The sequence below is a fragment of the Platichthys flesus genome, chromosome 16, assembly GCF_949316205.1.
Source record: "Platichthys flesus chromosome 16, fPlaFle2.1, whole genome shotgun sequence".
In the NCBI taxonomy this organism is placed as follows: domain Eukaryota; kingdom Metazoa; phylum Chordata; class Actinopteri; order Pleuronectiformes; family Pleuronectidae; genus Platichthys; species Platichthys flesus.
Window position 1 is genome coordinate 2818432 of NC_084960.1, and position 15403 is coordinate 2833834.

At 48.7% G+C, this 15403-nt stretch overlaps 1 protein-coding gene across 1 annotated transcript in view; it reads right to left on the minus strand.

The window, feature by feature from the left end:
* Positions 1-2356: 2356 nt before the first annotated feature.
* grin2ba (glutamate receptor, ionotropic, N-methyl D-aspartate 2B, genome duplicate a) overlaps positions 2357-15403 on the minus strand; it is a 44098-nt gene continuing 31051 nt past the window's right edge. Inside the window, exons 9-13 of the mRNA XM_062407676.1 lie at positions 15102-15331; positions 14854-15014; positions 14144-14331; positions 10538-10776; positions 2357-6506 (exon numbers count right to left, since the gene is read on the minus strand). Of these exons, the coding sequence (XP_062263660.1) occupies positions 4224-6506; positions 10538-10776; positions 14144-14331; positions 14854-15014; positions 15102-15331 (3101 nt within the window). The 3' untranslated portion in view covers positions 2357-4223. The remainder of the gene's footprint in view (positions 6507-10537; positions 10777-14143; positions 14332-14853; positions 15015-15101; positions 15332-15403) is intronic.

The following is a 15403-nucleotide window of genomic DNA, read 5'->3' on the forward strand; positions in this document are numbered from 1 at the left end:
CTCCACCTTCAGGATGTTCCAGCCCACTAACTTGCCACAACCACTTCTTGTGTTGTAAAAAAAAAGGAAAGATGTGACACAGTGTTTTGCTCTACATGAATCGTTTGAACAAATGTGTTGTGGCATGCTCGTGTGCAGAGGAAGGAGGCCGGGACCGATTCGGCCTTCGGGGGGAAATAAAGACTTCTGACGAGCCCCGTGCTTTCTCTGCATCGCCGGCCGACCTGTGCACGCTGGCTGCAGAGCAGAGCAGCTGGAGGCGGGGGGGCCTGATGATAGCATGTTTACCACAGTGTCAGGTGCAGCTCCGCTTCTCAGTGAGCAGCTGCAAACTGGCCCTAGCTATCCTTCCAGTAAAAGAAACAAGGGGACGTGATAGATTGGCACATACAGTACTGTAGAGTAAGCACATTTTCTGTTTGGTCATGCTGTTTATTGCAAATGAGTTGAAACGTGGTGGCTTATATGAAAAAAAAAAAACAAAAAAAAACTGCAAAACCTAATATAGCGTATGTGCTCGGAGATACATTTTTCACTTTTCAATCAACCCTCTGGACATGAATGCAGTTGCGAAGAAAAACAGAGGAGAGGTACACTTCTTTTTCTCTGGGCCGGGGAGGAGATTGTGGAGACTTTTTGGAAATGGTAAAATATACAGAAGAAGAACCAAAGAGTAAGTGCATGGGGCGACAACTCCATGTGTACACAACATATTACAAAATATATACGTTTCCATCTCAAAAAGAGAAACAAGCAGTGGAAAGAATAGTTGCTCCAAAAAAAAAAAACAGAATCCAGAAGCGGGGGAGCCGATCCCATGAAGTCAAACTCCACATCATATGAAACGTGACAGAATGGATGTTTCACCTTTTTAATAAGGGGTTGCACAAATGCATTTCAGCTTCAAATGGATTCTCAATGAGAGGAAACCACACTCGTCCTTCTGCTGAAATTCTCAGCAATATTAACAAAATCCACACTGGGAAACCCTCCAGTGTGCATGTGTGTGTGTGTGTGTGTGTGCATGTGTTTAAACGTGTGTGTGCATGTGTGTAATTTCCTTTACCACAGTGATGTCTATCCCAAACGTAGAAAGGGAACAGGATAGGTCGGGCCGACGATGGCTCTAAATTCTGTGTGCAATCATCATTAGAGCCCAGGTCAAAAAAACGGGCAACAAAAACACAAACGTCTCGTAGGTTCTTAATAAGGACTGCAGCTTAAAAATGAAGGATCACAATATACTGCCTCTATATGCAAATATCACCTATGTATACATGTAATATTGTATTACATAAATGTGTAGATAATTGAATTTATCTCAAAAAGCATGAAGAAGAGCTTACCTTAAAAAGAGTCTAACACAATTCAAGGGAAACTTAGCAAAGACTCCTAAAACTAAACTTTCCCCTTTTATCACCAAACGTCTACACCTACAATAAATTATCCTCAGTTTCCAACACTTGAGTGAAAATAAGAAAAAAGCATAATTCTTAACATAATCAGTATACTGATCGGTAAACTATCATAATCAAGTAAACATGAGATTGAAAGAAAATGAGGTTCAATTATATCACTTATGATTAGTCATATTTGTGTTAACTATATTTTGCATATTTTTTGTTTGTGTGTTTTTTTTCCAGTTTTTTGTGAATTTTTATTTGCGTTTTCTTTATTTCTTAAATCGCTGTAAAACATATTTTAAAGTTACATCCTGTCTGTCTGTTTACTGTACAAAGTGAAAAGAGTTTTTTTAAACAGTTTATTTACAAGGAAAAGATTCGACAAACTAACGCTGACACTGATTGATGCCTCGGCTCCGTCTCGTTTCCTCGTGGTCTCTCCGCTCGCCCTCTCGTCCTCTCACGCCCCTCCCTTGCTGATAATGGTTTGACCTGAACGCTCGAAAAGATGTGCGTATAAAAATTCCAGAGATCCCGACGTATTTAGCGGGAGAGTCATTAATGGGTCGGGGGGGGGGGCAGGGGGTGAATCTGTTTGATTTAAGGCTAACTTTATCAGTCTCACTTTCACATTGTTAACGGAGGCTGTTGAATTAATGAGGAGTTATTATCAGCAGGTTAGTGGTAGAACAAAAAAAATGTGCTACCCCTCCACACACACAACACACACACACACACACACACACACACGCATCAGGGTATAGGACAGATATCACATTCTACACACTTCTCCAATCTCAGGCCGGCCCTCCAGCGCAGCCCTTGAACTCCTGACTCCGCCCGCTAACCGAAGATCAAACCTTTAAACAACGAATCGAGGCGTCCTTATTCTGTACAGTAATATGATGCGTCATCAGCAGACAGCTCGGGGGGGGTGGGGGGGGGGGGGGGTGGGATGATAAGGCATGTCTACCGAGTGCCTGAACCCACACCGAGGAAAAGGTCCTGTGCAATAAATGAGGCCTCTCCATCTTAAAAGACGATAAGTCAAAGTGCCTGAAAAAGGTTGTCACAAGATGGCCGCCTCTCCTGATGACGCCACGCACGGCGTTCGAGAGGCCCCTCCCTCTCAAATAGACATCCTCCTTGGCTCGAGCTTGTCCCAGCGTCATTGTCACGGGGGGGGGACAATTCCTCTCCTACAAGTTTCGTAGCATTTTCGCCGACATAAAGAACAGTGCATATATAGTCTGAGCAAAGCTTTCCGTGAGTGAAGAGTGATGCCGTCTGCCAAGATACTAGTGAGAGGCCAAAACAAGTAAGTGCCTGGTGACTGTTGTTATGTAACCTGAATAAAAGAAGTGGTCTAAAGGCTGCCGTGTTGTGAAGTGAGACCCGTCGGCCTCTCCGTGACAGTGGGACATCCTGAATACAACCGCTTCATAAAGCACTGCCCATACGTTGACATAGGAAATTATTTTACGAAGTTATAAAACATCTCGACGGCAGCGTCTCCAGCCTGCTGTAAGTGTCTACTGCAGTTTGGCTCATAAACGTGAAGAGAACGCAGCAGCCGCCGCCGCCGCAGCCTCAAAGCACGCTGGTCCGTCCCGGTGCCGCCGCGTGTGAACTGGAGGACACATCCACTGGAGACCATTAAGGCACGTCCTTCCGCTCAGTGTCTTCAGCTTGTGACGAAACGTGTTGTTCACAGTAACACAAGTTCAGACTCACCCAAAAAAATGTGTGTTAAAGTTTGTGTGTGTGTGTGTGTGTGTGTGTGCACTTGATTTGTAACGTCTTGAAACATCAAGTCAGGATCTGTCAGGTCCAAACGTGTCCTCCAGATCCCGTCTTCTTTCCCCACGAGGAGCAAATAAATGAATGAGCATGAAGCAAAAATATTCTACAGAAAGGAAATCAATAAATCAAATGAGGAGTTAAGGACTCAGTCTTTCTGGCTTGTTGGTTGAAGGAGGGAACGACTTTCCCGCTGTCACAGAACACAACGACAGATACTAACACAGGAGTGAAATCTTCTACCAACAGAACATGAAACAGAAAAAAAGAAACTTAGTGATATCATAAGCTGTGTTATCTTCATAAATACTAACATCTTTGTTATTCACAACGTTATCAATATTATTGTTGTTCTGATACCCTGTTTTTTTTTGTCTTCTATAAGAATATGTTATTACCATTTATGATTGTATTTCTCATAGCAAACAAGATCGGCTCTTTTGGCGTCAGGGATGAGGAGGAGGAGCGGCGGCCGGAGAGAAGAGGAGCGAGCGGAGGACGAGGAGAGAGATGGACAGGCCTTCCACAGAGAGAAAGAGAGAGAGAGAGAGAGAGAGTGACAACGTCTCCTTTCTGTGGTGACACAGGGGCAGATGGGCGGCTCGCCTCTCTCTCTCTCCGCTCTCGCAGTCCTTCCTCACCAGCGCTCGGCGGGAGCTCTCCGGCGGCCATCACATCGCACCAGGCCACACATGTCCAGTATCAAACCAAGATGAGGTGTCATCCCAGTACTGAGTACAGTGACTTCTGCCGCGCCGGTGGAGGGTTTGATGGACTCTAGTGTTTTGAGGGGGACAGTTACTCGTCAAGTAAAGAAGCTTTGGCCATTTCTGAGAAAGGGGTTTACGTTCCACACCTCCTCAGGGAGTCCTGATTGTTTTACCCAGATCTCACGGTCGTGTCCTCCTCCGTCTCAGGTTTGCCGTGTGCGAACAGCGTCTTTGAAATCATCCCTGATCTCCTGACACCCTCTCCCCATTCTGTCTCTCTTAACCTGCTCTCCCCCCTCCATTTTCTCGCTCACACGTCAGACTCAATGCTGGAGAGTTTCTCGTACACATGGCCATTGCTTCCGTTGAATTGCCGCGGGGGGCCGACCCCCAGCATGGAGCCGTGGTGGTTCATCCCACCGAGGCTGAGCTCCTTTGGGAACCGGGGGGCCACATTGGAGACCACCCCGGCCGTGGCAGACGCTGGCAGGTATGACGTCGTGCTCATCTGGGTCCTGAAGTCACTTCGGCTGTTTTTGGCAACTTGTTGTTGCTGCTGCTGCTGTTGCTTTTTCATGTAATATTGTTTGGCTCCGTGCATCAGACACTGGTCGTCCCCAAAGGTGGGTATAAAGGGGTTTTGGTTTACCCGGTCGGGGTAAAGAGATTTGGATAAAGAGAACCCTCCCCCGCCTCCTCCTTCCATCAGAGACCTATCCCTGTCTCTCGTGTCTCTCTCTCCGATGGAGCGGCGGTGGAGGCCGTCGCCGCCTCGGAACAAGCCGAACGGTGAGCTGGTTCCTTTCCGGCTCTCACCGCCATAAAACAGCGGGTCCCTGTCTCTTTCCCGTTCTCTCTCCGAGCCCCCGTGCCGCTCAAATATGTGTGCGAAGGGGCTGGTGCCCTCCATGTAGCGTTCTTTCTCCTTCAAGCTGACACTCCTGGGTGGAGGCAGCATCCCTCCCATGCCTGGCCCACCCATCCCTCCACCGCCTCCTAGACCCATCAAACTCCCCATCCCACCCGACTCCTCTTTCTGAAGGTCGACAAACGCATCGTACGAGTGCTGCCGCCGGAGCGGCTTGCCCAATCCTCCGCTCTTCCTCCTCTGCTGGGCCTGAGATTGAGTCTGAGGGCCTGCAACCATACCTCCTCCCCCACCTCCCCCCATCTGTTCCAAGAGGTGGTTGTTGTCCTCGCTGATATCATAGAGGTTTCCTGTCTTTTTACAGCCCTCGCAGCGCATGCAGGTCGCCGAACTGGGGCGGCTGTTTCCGCCGCCTCCCGAGGACCCGCAGCTTATGCCACCACCGTACCCGCCACCACCCCCTCCTCCATGCATGGACATCTGCTTGCCCCCTCCTACCCCGCTGGCCCGACAGTTCCTGCACTCCCACTCTCCCCCTGCCAATCCAGATCCTCCCCCACTCTTAGAATCAACCTTTTTGGGTTTGCTCTTAAGGAAGTCATCCACCGGGACCAGTGTGGTACAGGGCCCCACAACCCCATCTCTATTCCCAGGGCCCTCTGTCAGGTCCACATGTTCCCACTGAGGGACGCCTTCTTTTGGCCGAAACTGGTCCAAATAGAAATCCCTCACGCTCTCCTTCTCTCTGAAGACATGATAGTTCCCATCATTGTTTCCACCACCTCCTCTTTTGCGTTCAGGGGGCAAAAGAGGCGGTGAGGCTGAGCGGTGGCCGTGGTAGTGGTGGTGGCTGATGTGGTAGGGTTTCCTCCTGTAGCCCAGCTCGATCTCGTCCAGCTCCCGTCTGGACTTTGCAGAGGCCGGCCTCTTTTTCAGGCTATCGCGATACTTCTTGCGCTTCTTGGCGTTGCCCTCCAGGTTCCCGTACGTTACGGTGTGCGTGGAAATGTCCGAGACATCCGAGCGTATATTCCCATCTTCCTCTCCTCTCGTGGGACAATAGCCGTGCCCAGGGATGAAGGTGGAACTTGAGGCACCTCCTTTAAAAGAGAATTTACCATACACGTCTGGCAGGCCCCCCTTGAAGCTCTGGCCTGAGGGGGGAGTCTGTCCAGACAGGAGGTCAAACTTGCTCATGTTCCTGTGAGTCAGTGCGGAACAGGGCTGGGTTGAGAAAATAGGAGCCACCCCACCACCCAGGCTGTCACAGTCGAACATGCCGCCCTCCAGTGAACTCGCACTTCCCAAACTCTGAGGCCTGTTGGGAGGAGGTCCGCTGAGCCCCAGCGTTGAGCCGTGATGGTGCAGGTAGTGGTCCTGGTACAGGTTGCTGTCCTTCAGGTGGAGGTTGCCAAACGTCCTCTCCACCTCACTGATGTAGTCACTGAACATGTTGTCGTCCGGCAGGTAAGGAGGCTTGCAGTCCGAGTGGCCGGCCAAGCTGCGCCGGTGCTCCGAGATGTCATAGACAGAAGATTCTCGACGGATGAAGTCCAGGGCACTGTGTGGTGAGCCGTTCACCCCCGACAGGGAGGCCATGTTCTTGGCGGTGCGTAAGAGGCGCATAATGTTGGAATGGGTGTTGTTCATGGTGGCGGATGGGGAGTTCAGGGCCGAGCTGCTCTTCTCCTCGATCTGCACGCCGTGGATGCAGCTCCAGATGCCCTGTTGGGGGGGGGGAACAGACCACAAACAGCATTTAAAGAAGGATATCTTAAATCTAGAAAAACATCATTATTGTATTCTTAATTGACAGAAGCATACGTCTACATTGCTCCCCAACATGATGGGGTGACGTGAGAGCACCTCTTTCTCCTGATGAATAATAATAGATTCCAAAAAATGTGGCATAAAATAATAAAACAGATCTACATGTGATTTATAGACAAAGAATTGGCCGGTGTGAGATAAAGGGAGGCGGTGCCAGTGGAGCTGAGAGAGGATGGTGGAGCTGGATGGTGAATGACTGACGCTGACAAGGAGCCTCTGATCAATTCCTTTAATCGATGTGATTAGAATTCAGGCGAACAATATCCACCGGCAGTTATTAAACACCTCAGCTCCCCCCCCCCCCCCCCCGCCCCCCCGGTCACCGCGCGGCCCTCCCCCCCGAACACAAAGGCCGAGCCAAGGAGACACCGGCCGAGCGGTTCAGTGACAGAAAGATAAACTGGCCCATTTGCATTCAGTGATGTACGATACAGAATTCAGATAAAAATGGATGAACGCTGGGAGAGCAAACCAGGCCTGACGGATGGGGGGGCGGTCAAGCATCAGATCAATGGCTCACACAGATTTTTACTCAGTTTTGTCTGGACGTCTGTGGAAACGAAGGGATTCTCTTCCACCGTTAAAGATCAGAGAGCGGCTGACCTCTGACCCGTTCACCACTGCAGAGGTCACGACTCTGCCACAAGGTCAGGGGGGGGTCAGCCGCCGTCAGATCCTCTCCCCCTGTTAAGCCGCGACTCTTCGACGTCTCTTCCTTTTATCCACTAACAAGACTCGTTGACCCCGGCGTCTTCTCTCCCAAGCCACTCGTCTCTGGGTGTTAATTGGTTTCATGGACAGCGACCAGGCCTCCACCCCTCACACCGGGTTTTATAGATAATGTTGTTTGTTCTTTCAATTTCACAGTCTGTTAACAGCCAAGTATGTAAAGCTCGAGTGTGGCTAAAAAAGAGAGGTTAACACAAATACAAAATGACGGAGGGAAATCGAACGTACACCGTCTCTCAATGTTTGTTTGTTTCTTATCCGTCTCATCCGTGTTCCTTTCTTCCATCTGTCTGTTTACAGTTTTCATCTCTCTTGTTTTTCTTCTGTGATCGTCCTGATTAAACTCCACCTGTTGCCGAGTCTGTCGCTGATCCTCGCCCCCCCCCCCCCCGGAGATCGATGACATCACCGCGTCTCGATTGTGGACGGGGGGAATCTTTGCTTATTAGGTTTTCACCTTCACAGACGCCAGGACTGGGTCGAATTAAGCGGTGACGGCGTTGAAGGGGAAGGTCACCGCGAGCGTTTCAGCTCTTCCCCCTCGGACGCAGACGCACAACCGGCGGAACGAGACGTTAACACCGGAGTTCATCAAATATGAGACATTTCACAAACTGATTCCTGCTTCGTATTCAGCAGCAGATTTCGCCCACATAATGTAACAGTTGGCAGATTGCTGCCGGCCCGCTGCTACACTGCCTGATTATTTGGGCCTAATGTGTGAATAGCTGCAACTGTGGCCCGAGGGTTCCCGAGAATTTTTCAATCCTCCCGGGGATCACAGCAAAATCTATAAGTGATTACACTGAGAGGCAGGAATTCAACAAGCAGGCCCCATGTTCAACTGTACAGACTGTACATGCAGCAGCTCGGGATTTAAAACTGCTCCTGTGCCGTTTACGGTGCTAAATGTGAGAAGATTCTTCCTCGAATACATTTACTGTTCAGTCACGAGTAGCGTTAAATCGATATAATTAATTTGTTTCATTGGCGCAGGTGGGACCTGGAGGAGCAGGTAGCCGGGACGGAGTCGAAAACACCGAGACCGAGAGGCCGTGACCGAAGTCACTTGACCGACGCCCACCGTGACAGATGTCTCATTTTTTACACTGCCTAGCTCAAGTGTTAATCGCAGCAATAACAATAACGTTTATTGGATTACGCTGTGAAATTAAAAAATGAAAGATAAGAAAAGTGGAATCAATCCGAGTGGCAGCTAGAGAAAAAGAAAAAGGAGGAAAATGGCCGAAGCCGGAGAGAAGAGCACTCGAGCAAATGAGGAGGACACAATGTGATGGTGTGGCCGAGGATTCTGGGAAAGATAATAAACCATAATTTCCGCCGCTGCCGTTCCAAAAAGCCTGAGCTCTGTGCCGCACATGCAAATTAACACTGAATGAATATTTAAGCATCATCTGGTTTTATTTGTGTGTTCATTCAAGTTGTCGCATCGCAGCATAGACAGAGGTAATTTCTGGTAAACGAGCGCAATCAGCGAATGTACACGGAGCATAATTGCTCCCGGATCCAGATCCCAGTACAAATTATAATGGTTTAATAATCAGAAACAACTACAAGCAGCCTGCAAATGAGAAGTCAGCTGACATCTCAGCAACTGGTACTTCACGCTGCTGCTACACAAACGCACACGGACACGCAACCGTAAACAAGGCAACAGCAGCGACATTAAATTAACAGCTACAAAATAATCAAAGTTGAGGCACTGGAGCGTAATGTCAGAGCAGAGAGGGGAAAATGTGATGTTGTCGTGGTTTTTTTTTTTCTCCGTGGCCTTGCCTTCTCCGCTGCACCGCGGCAGCTCATCAGATGGGGGGGGGGGGGGGGGGGGAGCAGCAGCAGTGTATGGCTCCGTGCCGTAAATTAGCCACGCGGTTTGGCCTGCAGCGGTTCACCTTCAGAGGCCCACGGTGAATTACACCGGAGCCATGTCAAAACAATTGGAATGCAAATCAAATACCTCGGGGGGGGTGACTTTGGTCTCCCGGGATTCCGGTAATCTACCCTCTCTGGTTCTGTGGCTGATTTTAGTTGAGTGGAATATTGATTTCAGCTCAACATTTTGTAAATATTTACCTGATGGACGTCAGGAGGCGTCAGAACGAATTGGAGGGAGCTGCTATATCTGGTTTATTTAGGGTTGGAGGTTGGAATTTGGTTTTGTGGTGTAGGTTGTCTTCATGGTTAATAAAATAAAGCTCTTTCAATTCAGAGACATTACCCACCATAAATCTGACGATGCAGGAGTGAAGAGATAAGAAATGAAGGTGACTCTACAGACATGGAACGACTCAGTGATTCAGAGGTCAAATGCAGAATTAAAACCCTTTTGGACGTTTTGCCCCCTGCAACATGATGAATATGTCAACGAAGAGAACGCTCACACTGGACGATCCAGTCGAGACGCAGAAGCACAAACTCTGCGTTTAACCAACAGAGAACTGGGAACTCACAGAAACTCACGTGGTTAAATGTGACTTCAGAATAAAAGAGGTAACAGAAGAAGTCTTATTTAAGCTGTAGGCATCTTAATTCTGCGGGGACCACGATTTAGAATCAGGGCGGCTCAGATTCAGCCTGTGACATTAAAAGATTATGTCTGTGAACTCCTCACACTATGGGATCATCATCATAATACATATAATCTGTTGAGGTCAGACTTAAATCGATAACGGCCCCGCCGCCGTCTGGAGGACAGAATCAGACCTGGAATCAGCCTAGTTGTACTCTAGTGTGCAGGAGGTATAAGCACATTCCTTCATGAGCTACTAGAAGCAATTCAAATGTAAAAAACACAAGGTGCTAACGCGAAAACTCACAACTTTCCGGAAGTTGTCACCTTTGGTTTTAACTTTGGCAAAGACGCCCGAGTGGATGCTGGAGGCCGTGAGGAGCTTTACACAGAAAGTTGTTTATTAATATCAGCCACGGCAGGATTTGGAAGGTGCGTTAGGTAGGAAAGTGTGATACTACCGAGCGTATGCTGTATCTCTGTGCTTGGAAACAAAACACAAGGTGTGAAATGTGTCAGCTGGAGAGTGCTGGCTCCCTTCTGAGCAGATTGTGTTCAGGATCTGAATCTTTCAATCAGAACATTGGATGAAGTATAAGTCATGGCTCTTCTCTGCAGTTGCTGGTACCAGTGTGCACCAAAAGTGGCTTCTCTTGTAATTCCTCACCCTGCTGATGCTGAAGACGAAGCCGGGCTGGCCGGTGCAGACGCCCATGAAGCAGAAGCGAAGCTGCCAGTAGAACCAGTGCTCGCAGATGAAGGTGATGAGCGACAGAGCCATGGCGGCACCGAGCATGTAGAAGACGCCGGCCATGTTGTCCACGTCCAGCTGGCTGGACATCACCTCGTTCTTCTCGTGGTGGCAGATCCCCGTCAGCCAGAGGGACTCCAGCTCCTCCATCTCACCTAGAGGGAGGAAATGCAATGACACGAAAGGAGGGGGGAGATAGTGAGGGAGCGAGAGGACGAGCAGAGAAACAGATGGTGTGGAGAGAAGAGGAGGCAGCGAGAGGACAGGAAGGAGGGACGGACAGAAGAAGGGATTTTTATAATTTGTATGGCAATTGAAATGAAGATAGGAGTGTGTCAAATAAAGAAGAAAGATGTGATGTGACAACAGAGAGGAGACAAGGGATGGAGAGATGATGAAAGAGAAGAAGAGAGGAGGGGAGAAGGAAGAAGGGGTCAGGGAAGTTACATTCGGCCAAAAACAGGAAACACATCACACATACATGCCACTGGTCACATGCTAGTTCTCACTGATCTGATTTGCACTAATTTCTCTGAATAATTGTGAGATGTTTAAAACAGCCACGTAAATAACGTGTGTGTGTGTTTCTATGCAAATGTGTGTGTCTGCGTGTGCGTGTGCGTTGGAGTGGCAGCTCGTGCGTCTGGTGCTGGTCCCCGAGCTGCTGGTCTCTTTGTGGGTCACCTTCTGTTTCTCTATCAAAGCCGACCGAGGCAGGACAAGTGTCGGTTAATTAATCATACGTTCAGCCGCCGTCACCGCGTGTGTCACCGCGACTCCTGAGCCGGGGCAGCGGCTGAGCAACAACACGGAGCGCCACCGCATACAAACTACACACACACACACACACACACACACACACACACACACACACACAGACACACACACACAGACGCACACACGCTCAGACACAGACAAAGTCGTACAACAGCTAAATGGTGATATCAGCTGATAGATGGTAACTGCTGCTATCTCAAAGCTATTTCAATGGTTTATTAGAAATGTGACGCGTGTCCCTGTCTGAATCTGAATCAAGGGCATCAGAGAAAAGTGACTGAATGTTAATGAAGTTAATGAAAAGAAGAAACAACTGTCACTGAAAGTTCAATCAGGGAATTTGGGAATTACGGAACTAGTCATTTGAACGACTGTATTTTTCTTTGGAACTCAATCCAAGTAGTTTAGCTAAAAATGAAGCTAAAGCCAGTAGCTGGTTTTCTTAGCACTATTCCATTTATCTTTGTTATTATTATTTATCTTTAATCTTCTTTCATATTTCCCCCTTTTTTTTACTCTCGTCACTTTGCAGCCTAACGTGGAAAAGTAAGAAAACCTATGATTTACTGCAGAAATGGTTTTAATCCATCAGCCAATCAGAACACAGCTAATCAAAACTCTGGGTTCCATTTTTATCTGTGATGTATTTGTGGCTCCCGCCTGCGTCAAACTACCCAGAATCCTCCTCTCAGCCTCCTTCTCAGGCCGATGGGCCCGTCTCCCGGAGTCTGATCACTTTCTAGGCCACCGGGAAGGGGCGTGGCAAAGTGACATTGACATCCTGAGAGGGGTGAGACAGGGCGGCGCGGTGGTGCAGTGTCTCACCGTCGACCCACATTCAAGAGGAATCAAACTTACGATCAATAAGTCAACAATACACACACACACACACACACACACACACACACACACAGAGATCTGTCTGAATCGTATGTAGGTTGATAAAAATAAACCTGTGTCACATAGTCAGAGTTTCTACACCTCTCTCTCTCTCTCACACACACACACACACACATACACACACCCCTCTTGCTTACACACATAGGCCTGACCCATATTCACCCGTACACGCACACACACACACACACACACACGCACACACACACACACATACATACACACTAACACAAAGCCAAGAACTCTTGCACACACTGTTGAAATACACCAGGAGCTATACTGGCACCTCTAACTGGGACAGACTATCGTGGCCCCCGGAGGGCCCTTGGTTCAGGATGCTCACAACAGGCCGGGACCGTTCTCAACTAAACACAATCACACAGACACAGACACACACACTTGTCCCTCAGTTGTGAGGACACTCATTGACATAATTCATTCTCAGTCCCCTTACCTTAACCTTAACCATCACAACTAAATGCCTAAACCTAATTCTAACCCTGAAACCAAATCTTAACCCTCAAACAGCCCATTGAATTTGTGAGGACATTCGCACACACACCAAACCTCCATTACACTTCCCACTGTGAACTGAGCAGTATATCAAAACAGCACAAAGTGAAATCAGACTGTTCTGGTCGATGAAAGAACCATGAAGCTCGTTCTATCCGGCTCAGACGTGGACACACATTGAACACGTTTTAATTTCGATCCCGGGCTCGATGTGAGATTCTGCAAAGCTCCAGCTGAGGAGCCGACTGGAGGGAAACGCATTTCAGAGAGAGCCCGGCCTGGAGAGCGTCTCCCATTAAAAGGCGAGCATGATCGTAAAGCATAGAGCCCCCAAGGTGGAGCTCAATTCCCCCTTATAGTCCTAGCAGCCCCCTCTTCTCTCGGCATTTGATGTATGGGAGTGTGCGATTACTGTACGTTTGACCTACAGAACCAATTAAACACTAAAACTGTGGGTTCCAGACTCGAGCGATGTGAGGGCCGACCCATAAACAACCAGGCCTGTGGGTCGACCTGCGGGTCGGACGAGTTCACGTCGGTTTTTATGGGCCTATATTTTCGGGCTTGTGGGCGGAGCGGGTCAGAAAAGGACAAAGCAGGATTGTGGCCGTGTTGTAAATAACGTCCAGAAGCCCTGAGGACAGCAGGCGTTGTGTTACAGTCTGAATCATAACTGTTATTACGAGTCTCCTCACTGTATTTACTGACGCTGCTCGAGCTCTTATGAAGACGGACGACACAAGGGCTCCTCCAAAGTGAAGCCAGAGCGACTCAATCGCCCCCTGGTGGCTGGTTGCGGACTTATTAATAAGTCAACAACCAGCCTCCTCCATGTAAGTGGATGGGACATGGGCCAAACTAACGTCAAAGTGCTCGTTTTTGATGAAGTTTGTTTAAAAAAACATCGGCAATTTGTTTTCTACATATTGTGCAGCATGCAACAATTGCAAGACTTGATGTTTGGTGTCTTAGCAGAATAAACAAGAACCAGAACTGAAAGGGAAAGGAGAGAATCAGCTTTTTTTTTGCAGGTTAATCTGCATTTAAATAAAAAGTGGGCATCTCTTCCAATTTTTGTGCAAAGAGGTTAAATTAAACCATAAATAAGTCGGCCTTGTACTTTTCTGTTCCCTGCAGCTGACAGTCAGAAGCTCTGCTCTGTTTCCCTCCCTGCCGAGGCACCGTGGTATCTCAGGGACTATCCGCTGCATCTTTTGAGTAATTAAATATACAACTCACTGCATCAACAACGGCTGCACGCGTAACAGCCCCTGTGCATTACACCGTGCAGGATCTATGAATAAACCAGGGGAGGAAACCAGGACGCCGTCTCACCGTCTCCAAACAGCTGCAGGATGGCCAGGTCCACGTGTCTCTTCCACAGCGACTCCTTCTGGATGGCGATGCCGTACCCCGTGGTGGCGAAGATGTAGCCGCTGCCGATGGTCACCAGCTTGCAGCCCTCGTCCCTGCCGGCCATGTAGTTGAGCACGGCCGCGTCATAAATGAAAGCGTCTAGTTTGCTAATGAAAAAGAGAGAGAGGTTGGGGGGGGGGGAGAAAGAGAGCGAGAGATAGGTTACAATTAATTAGTACTTAGGAGTCAGACATCACTGCGACAACATTCCAATTAACCTGCTAAATAGCACTAAGCTGCTGATAAGAGTAATAGACTTCCACTTGGTTTGCCAAAGGCTGGAGCTGGCACACAGGAGCAGACACACTCCATGAAAAGTGAAGAGGGGGAGTAAAAGTATTATTGGAGGTTTTCAGCCACAATATGTTTGGAGAAGTAGGAGAGACACAAACAAGGATCTTAAACCGTAAACTATTTAAAACTCTGTTTTCTCCCAGAGCTGCTGCAACGAAACGCTCTACACGGCCTGAAGCCAAAAGAGGAACATGCTCCAAATTACATTTTTTAATATCTGGCGATGTTAATTACAGATTCAGGTTTCAAACTTTGATACTGAAAATCGATCTGCTTGCTCAGTTTGGTTGTAAACTGAATGAACAGCAGCTCTACTGCACTGCTCAGGTCCTCACCCAGCCTTCAGACTGCCCAGGGCCTCGTTCACGTTCTTCTGGTGGAACTTGGTCATGTAGCCGTGCATCTCGGGATAGTTGTTCCTGATGTTCCTCTCCGTGCTCCCGTTCGGGACGGTGCCGAACCGGAACGGGGGCGAGAAGTCGTTGGGGCTCTGGAACTAAACGCAGAAGACGGGAGATGTGTGAAAACCTCTACTTCACAACTGATGAGAGGAACTAGAAGAGAGACGAGCGGCTGGTCTTACCTTTTTATCCGACAGACCGGTCACCTGGTCCACGTACTCCTCCTGGATCATGAAGGCGGCCAGGTTGGCAGTGTAGGAGGCCAGGAAGATGACAGCGAAGAAGGCCCACACCGACACCATGATCTTACTGGTGGTGCCTTTGGGGTTCTGCACGGGCACGGAGTTGTTGAAGACCAGACCCCAGAGCAGCCAGATGGCCTTACCGATGGTGAAGGATGGACCGTGAGGCTCTGAAAGAGACGCAGACGTGGTCAAATGACACAAGACGGATCAAGGTTTTCTAGGTCAGCAGAGATCAGTGG